This window comes from Rattus rattus, chromosome 9 (genome assembly GCF_011064425.1).
Source record: "Rattus rattus isolate New Zealand chromosome 9, Rrattus_CSIRO_v1, whole genome shotgun sequence".
Taxonomy (NCBI): Eukaryota; Metazoa; Chordata; class Mammalia; order Rodentia; family Muridae; genus Rattus; species Rattus rattus.
In genome coordinates this window covers 33,847,599-33,855,342 of record NC_046162.1, presented here as the reverse complement: position 1 = coordinate 33,855,342, position 7,744 = coordinate 33,847,599, and the positions used below count along the sequence as shown (strand labels likewise).

At 44.2% G+C, this 7,744-nt stretch overlaps 1 protein-coding gene across 2 annotated transcripts; it reads left to right on the top strand.

Moving 5' to 3' along the window:
- Window positions 1-5: 5 nt before the first annotated feature.
- Window positions 6-7,694, top strand: LOC116908612. 2 transcript variants are annotated; one of them, XM_032911844.1, is made up of 5 exons: window positions 6-259; window positions 5,112-5,235; window positions 6,100-6,187; window positions 6,680-6,985; window positions 7,290-7,694. In XM_032911844.1, the coding sequence occupies exons 4-5, from the start codon at window positions 6,754-6,756 to the stop codon at window positions 7,547-7,549; spliced, it is 492 nt and encodes a 163-aa protein (XP_032767735.1). In that variant the 5' UTR covers window positions 6-259; window positions 5,112-5,235; window positions 6,100-6,187; window positions 6,680-6,753; the 3' UTR covers window positions 7,550-7,694. The 2 variants fall into 2 exon arrangements, with proteins under 2 accessions (XP_032767735.1, XP_032767734.1); XM_032911843.1 differs by having other exon boundaries at window positions 9-259; window positions 5,112-5,209.
- Window positions 7,695-7,744: the final 50 nt, after the last annotated feature.

Below are 7,744 nucleotides of genomic sequence, written 5' to 3'. Positions count from 1 at the left end.
ACTGCGGCTGCGCAGCGCCAAGGCGCCTGTAGGACGAGTTCTGTCAGCCTGTCAGGTCGAGGTTCTTTCAGTTCTTGGGTGAACCTGGAAGATCGCCTTAAGTCTACGGCGCGTGTCGGGCTCTTAAAGAAGAGTTTTGCTGGGCGTTGCCACGCTGGGTAGGGCCAACCTCTGACCTTTTCCCGTCATCTTAAAGCGGGACGCTCATCGCACTCGGCCTGCCAGTCAACCCTCAATCTTCTCGGCACCTCAGCTCCAGGTAGAGCCACCAGAGCTCAGAGTCCGCGAATGTTCCCTGCTAGGGCAGCTCAGTGACCAGGCTATGTCTGTCATCTGGCGTTTCCGCTCTAAACTGGATTTGGAGAAGTTTACTTGAATATGCCTCTAAAAACAAGCTTAGCGGGTGCTTACCCTTTCTTTCTCTTTCTCCTTGCCTTCCTCTCTTTCTTTCTCCTCACCTTCTCAGTCAGCACATCAGAAGGAATGGGAAAGTTTGTCCTAAGACTTCTGACAGTATTCTAGTTACGACCATGGCAGCCTCATCATTTTCTATTACAGTTACTCAACAAATGGACATTTGTGGTCAGAAGACATAATGAATTTTCGATTTTTTTTTTTTAATTTCAGAGAACTGGGTTTTTGTGGTATAGGCCTGTAAACCCAACACTTAGGATTTAGAAACAGTAGGATCAGGAATTCTAGGTCATTCTGGGCTAGATAGCAAGTTCAAGGCTAGTCTGGGCTACATGAGATCAAAACTAAACAAAGCCTGCTGAGAATCCAACACTATAAATACTGCCTAACCCACTAAGGTTGAACTTCTGGTCCTCCTCTCATCTTTTTCCCAAAGAGCTGGGATCATAAATATGAGCTGTCATTACCAGATTAATGAAATACTCTATGCCAATCTCTTTATAGACAGTCTTAGTAATCTAGACAATCCTGAGGTGATTACCAGCTCCTTGCTCTAATTACAGACTTAACTCCTGAAAACACCATTCACAGGTCAGCCTTGCTAGCTCCAGAGAGCTTATGGTTTCACTGTCATATTGACTGCCTCCACTCATTTGACAAAGTCAAAGACAACTTACTTTTCTTAGTCAGTTAGAGAAAAATGTTCCAAGTCCATCTTTTGGCAAGACCAAAAGGGTCTGTCTTTAAAAGCCACTTTTCAAGCCAATTTGTCTCTGAAGCTCCCATTATGAAACAATGAATCCCTTCACATTTAGCAAAGTTGATTAAAGGCCACACCATGAGTCACAATGGATCTCTCAGGCATCCTACACTGCCCAAGACGGACAATATCCCAATTTCCCTCAGGATTTCTAACACTTCCTGAGGAGAAAGTCAAACAGCACACGAGTAACAAAGATTCAGTCAAACAATGTTGAAAACATCCCAATTCCCAGTTCACTTTGCAGTGCATATGGAGTGGGCAGGAAGTAACTGATTTCAGGCCATTTCATAGGGAATACAGGATGGGCCCTAGACTGCTCCTTTAATTACTTATATGTGTCTCTCTTCTCTCCTTCTTCCACTACTCCTCTTTCTTCCTCTTCTCTCCCCTTCTCATTTTTGATAATCTTTGTATACACAGGGCTGATCTGGGACGTATTATTTAGTTCAAGCTTGCCTGGAACTTATAGAAACCCTCCTGTTACAGCTTTCTAATTGCTGGCATCATTGGTGTGAGCTATTAGGTCTGGCCCATCATTGAACTGGTCTCAGAGCCAGGACCAGAAAACAGATGCATGTACCCTTTGGAAATATTTTCCAGAGGTACTTGATCAGCCTTCAGGACTCTTTCTGATATTGGCTCTAGAAACCGTGGGAGTAAACCATTTACCAAAAACTTTGACTAGGTCATGCTCAAAAGTTTATAGAGAAGGTAGAATTCCTTCTGATACTGGATTCTTAGATTAACTCCATCCCCCATTAGAATGGAAAACTAGAAATTAAACTGAGGTCATTGACACTTGCAGGTGTCCAAGGACGGAGTCCCTGGAAATTAAATTAGTAGCTAAATGTCTTGTTAATCTCTTAAAGTCTATCACACATTACTAGTCACTATGTCCCTATATTAGTCAAACTAAAATCTAAATTAAAATTTTTAGTTGAATCTATCTAGAGATTGGAATGGGTGATCAGGGAACCCATGCCATGGCACAAATTTGGAGATCTGAGGAAGACATAAAGAAGTCAGTTCTCTCCGTCTACAGTGTGGGTCCTGAGGATCAAACTAGGATTGACAGTGTTGGTAGAAATGTCCTTACTCACTGAGCCGTCTCCTGGGTCCCTCCTACCAATAATTGTTAATTGAATAAAATTGGTGGTATTGACTAAGTTTAGTTAAATCAATCAATCAATCAATCAATCCTAGACACCAAGACCAGTAGCATAGAGCTGTGAAACCAGCATGAGAGAGGTAGAAGGTGGAGGGAGGGTCATGTGAAGGTTACACAGTAAGTTCTAAGGCAGCCAGGACTACATGAGACCCAATCCCACAAAACAAAACAACTCTTACTGGCTTCCCCAATTCTACTTACTGCATTTTCCTCAACATTTAATATGTATTGTCTTTCTCTCAGTTGGTAAAATGCTTGCCTAGCATGCATGACCCCTAGGGTGTTATTTTAAGAAACAAAAATCCCAGCCATTTAACTTACCAAATAAAGACTTGGGAGCCAGATGCTATTGTGAAAGCCTGCTAGCTCAGAGAGGCAGAGAAACCACCCAGCGGACCTTCCTATACCACCAATGTCCCAGAAGGAAAAAGCTCTACCAATGTCCCAGGAGGAGAAGGCCCTTTTCTCCTTCTTTACACTGTGTTAAATGCCCTTCAGTTCAAAGACCCTCCTTTCTGTTTACTTATGTTCACTCCAGTCAGGTGATTACTTGCTCTGCCTCTTGACCTATGGTTGACTTTATTTAGTTCTTGAATTAAAGGTGTGTGCTACGGCTGAGCCACACCATGAACTACTTGTTTATTGTAAATAGCTCTAGGATCAAAGGCTGAGCCATACCTTAGAAACAGTTCACAATCTTGGGGGAGTTCATAACATGATCAAATATCCTGCAACAGTAGGGACCACAATATTATTACTGAACAAACAAGAAATAGGGAGACAGGGAGTCTGCAGAGTGGAAAAGTCTTTTCTGTCTTTCACAGAGGGAACCAGTAGAAGGACCTATCACATTCTATTGAGCCAGCATACCCCTCAATAGAGAGGATTCGAAAGGTAAATATAAGAGAGAAACACCAGGGAGGCCACCATCTTCCCATCTTTTACTAAAGATCCTGGACAGTGCCTCTGCATAAGAACAAAACAAAGGTTCACTCCTTGGTCGTTTTTGGTCGTTTTCATTGGCTTTAAGAAGTCTAGTTCAGATCCTACAGGATCAACACTGGTGGAAACAGCTTCTTTAGCTCTTCCTCAGGCCAGGGTGGTAGAGCCACTGGGAAACAGCTCTGGAATTCTGTGCTTCCTGGGAGGTCAACTTCCTGTTTAACTACATCCCACTACTGCAGGAAGGCCCTGATTTTCACCCCATGACTGATGGGAAGACCTGTAATGGACAGAGCAGTGCGATGAGAACATTTTATATCATACACATTTGAGTACTTCTTAGGGACCCTCCCTGCACACTGGCCAGCCAGATCTGGCCTTATCCACCTTGGAAGGGTTACTAAGACTTGCTAGAAAACCCTGGGATTCTGGATCATCAGACAATTGCTTAATATGATAAAGGGAGACAGGACTTTGATGTGACCCTGGTTGCCTAAGAGAGCTGTCCTGAAGTGGGAAGACATCCAGCCTCCCTCACACTGAGCATCTATATATGTGAGACTGGACAGAGATCCCAGACTACCGGGTACAGTTCTGACATCACCACAGCAGTGTACATCTCAATTTCCACTGTAACCTGCTGCTGTTTAGCAAAATAGATAAATGAACAAATAAAGCATGAAAACTATATTCACTTGATAGGAATCTATTAATCACGTACCAGTGCATGGATTAAGGAATTAACTCCTGGCTTCAACTGTAAAACAAGAAATTCTTAATTGCTGATCAACAGATGCCTCTTATTCCGACTAAGGATCTCAGTTGTTTAGCTTAAGACAAGGAATAGCTCAGATCAATGTTCCCTGTACCCATGATTAAAAAGTTGCCAAATGACTATGTAGCTCAACTGGCAAAGGGTTTGCCAACATGACTGACAACCTGGGTGATGAACAAAAGAGGGAAAAAAGGTTGTGTGTGTGTGGGGGGGTATACAAAGTAATACTTTTTAAAAAATTAAGATAGATTCTCTCATACAATAAATCCTGAACACAGTTTCCCTTTCCTCCACTCTAATTCAATTCCCTCCCACTCCCACATGCCATCTCCCCTCAATAGAGTCTGCCTGGTTCTCACTTCCAAAAAGAACAGACTTCACTGAGACTGGTTACTAAACATGTGAAAACAGACAGACGAACAAAACTAAAGCCAAGGTTGGACAAGGCAACCCAATAGGAGGAAAAGAGTCCCAAGAGCAGGCAAATGAGTAAAAGATACATCAGCTCCCATAGTTAGGAGTCCTGCAAAAACAGAGCCACAAATATCTACAGAGGACCTGATGCAGAACCGTGCAGGCTCATGCTTTCTGCTTTAGAAACAAGGGCACATATGTGCCCTGCTTGGTTGGTTCAGTGGTCCTATTCTCAAGGGGGAAGACAGGGTAGTTTAAAGAAACATAAAAAGACCCAAAGAAAAAAGATGGATAAATAGCTGAGCCGGAGAATCAATCTGAAACTTTAGGACTCAGGAAAAGAAGTCAGGGACATCACTAGTAGGACTTGTTCACAGTTGGACTACGACACACAGGCCAGACAATTGCTAAATGATAAAGGGAGAGCATGGGTCTCCAAAGGAAGACAAAGAACAAAGAAGAGAAAAGAGAAAGGAAAAGAAAAGATGCCTTTCTCCTTGAGGAGTTAACACTCAGTCTTCCTAGTTCACTTTCTCCTGTCTCAGGGCTTAAAATCCATATTAAAATTGCTTACTGATTGCAAACCTTGCTGCTCTATATAACAGTGTTTTTTCTTTTTGTTTTTTTCTCCACAGAATTACATGATATGAGTGCCTGACTCCTGGGTATAACCCCAGCAACTGGGAGATCAAGACAGGAAGGGCAGAAGTTGATGGTCATCTCTGTCTACAGAGTGGGTTACAGGATAGCCTGGGTTATGTAAGATATTTTCTCAACAAACTCAAACCACGAAAACCTAACAAGGAACAGAATGAGGGTTTGTTTTTTCTACCCTTGAAAATTAAAGACATGGGTCTCTGTTCAGCCATGCCGTCCCTCAGTGTCCTTTCCGTTAAAGTGAACACAGTGCCAAGACCTTCCCATCACACCTGCTAGAAGGAGCAGCTAGGTGCTTGTGAAGAGCAGGGAAGGGTATAGGATACAGACATTCAGACTGCCAACAGAACTGAGATAAAATAAAAGACAGCAGGGCTCAGTGCCAGGCCCAGAGTTGGCAGATCCAGTATGGCCTCCATCACAGGAGGGCCCACTGCTCCACCACACCTGCCTTTCCCAGACTGTACTGTCTATGATTCCCAGTCTCCACCTTCTGATCTTTGTGCTTCTTGGTGAAGATGTTGCCAGACACCATTTCCCCCCAATTATTATGGGTTAGCTACAATCTTAGAAATGATTCTTAGTTAAAAAACAATGGACTAAAACCATTCTGTATGTTTCAGGTTTTCAACCAAAGTTTAAATGGAGCAATGTGTATAGGACTGGCTGAGGACTTCTCAGACGGGAAGGGATTGGGGGTCTTCTCAAAGGAGAGGGGTTTCGGTTTTTTGCCTTTCACTCCAACAGGGGGCTCCTCTAATATTCATGGATCTTTCCCCTGGTTACACTTCACCACCAAGGTTTCCCCTTAGGTGAGAATGAACCAGCATCTGTAGATCACGAGTGAAGAGTCCATTGTCTTTGTGATGCTGCGAGGGGCTGGGTCCGGAATCTGCTCACACCTGAGAGGCAGATTCTTGTTGCATGATAACATTTTAAATATTTTCATTGCTCATTTCTGAACAGACAGAAGCAAACCAAGGCGAAAGTTTGAGAAACACTGAAGGATCCAATGTGGGACGGAGTAGGAAGCGGGCAGGACAAAGGCCCTCAGGTATTGAGAGGCAACTCTGAGGAAAAAAAAAAAAACCAAAGTATTCTATCCTATGTGTGTTTTCTGAGACTTACAGGCTTATGCGAGACCCCAGCTGTGTCAAGGATAGACTTGCAGTTGTCTTAGGTTTCTGTGCTTTTTACAGCAATCCCAAAGTCTTGGTGGCTGTGAGCACTACCCTGGAAGGAGGAGTCTTGAGTGTAGGCAGGGACAATGTCTCCAGGTAGCACTTTTTCTGTGACAGCCCCTTTTAGTCTGTAATATATTTTCTACAACTGAAGACATCCAAGCTTACTTGCAAGTGAGGGTGCTCCATGCTATTAAGAGCAAAGCAAATGATAATTCTACTCTTGCAAGCACATGATTAATTCCCCTGGTAACTGAACGAGGCCACTTTTGATTTGTCAGTGTGTAGGAAAGCTCCTTACGAAAAGTTTGGATGTGCATGTACATGACGTCAAGGTGCTAATCACAGCCCTCCATCCCCTGCAGGTTCTACTGGAAGCTCATGGACCGACTCTGAAATCAGGGTCTTCCTGCTGGAATGGGAAGTAGTTGAACAGGAAATGGGCCATCCGGGCAGGAAGATCCACAAGAAGACCAGGGCTCTTTGCAGACGCCTCTATCAGCAGGGCCTGAGAAAGAGCTGGGAAAGCTGTTTTGACCTGCTGCTGAGCCTGCGGGATCTACACAGGACACTCTGTAATGAGAGACCAGGGATTGAGCCTTTATTTTCTCCTTATGCAGAAGCTCTGTACAGGATCCTGGGCTCCAGTCCCCAGGGAAGCCATGTCCCAGGTTAGCTTCTTCTGTATTCACTGCCCTTTCAAGTGCTGTAGAGAGCAGCATCAGCTGACCTCTCCTTCCTAAGAATGGAGCAGAGCACACAGTGTAGGGGAATCCCCATTCCCACAAGCCTCCACTGAACATAGCAAAAGTAAATGTCTGTCCTCTGTGTTTGTCTACATTCTTCTGTCACCCCAAGGGAATGGGAATTAGACATATTCGGGGTGAACCCTGACACACAGAATAGACCATCACTTAGCATGATTCAGAGAGAGTAAGGCTGCCATGGTTATGAAGACTCTCTTCTTCCTCTCAGGTCCTCTCGACGATGGGGCTGGTAACCCTTCACTTTCCATGTACCCTCAAACTCCCAGGAACCAGCCTTGGGATTATGGTGTTGCTGCTCCTTCTGCACAGCTTCAAGGGAATTCACTACCAATGATGTCACAGGAGGACTCCCTGTTTCCAAGAGGGGAGCACTGGAACCCCAGCCATTCAATGTCAGCTCCAAACTTACTTCCTAACTTTGCCCCAGGAGACCCTAGCTTCCAGCAGCCATGGCCCACCGCTGAATAACACCCAGATCCTCAATGAAGACAAGTGGCCTTTCTTTGTTTATATTCCGAAAACCTGGGATTGTGAACCTTGTGGGTATGGGCTTATTTCTCTACCTCATAAGGGAAAAATGTGGAGTTAAATAAAGGTCCTTATAGTAACTCTCTCCTGCCTTATCCTTGTCACTTCAGTGGGGTCCATAAGGAAAGAGGGACA

Excerpts from the sequence above, each read along its gene's own strand:
- LOC116908612 (XM_032911843.1), top strand. The coding sequence starts at position 5,189 with ATGGTCATCTCTGTCTACAGA. Across the intron at positions 6,188-6,679 it reads GGCAGGACAAAGGCCCTCAG|GTTCTACTGGAAGCTCATGG; the intron begins GTATTGAGAGGC and ends CATCCCCTGCAG. Across the intron at positions 6,986-7,289 it reads CCAGGGAAGCCATGTCCCAG|GTCCTCTCGACGATGGGGCT; the intron begins GTTAGCTTCTTC and ends TCTTCCTCTCAG.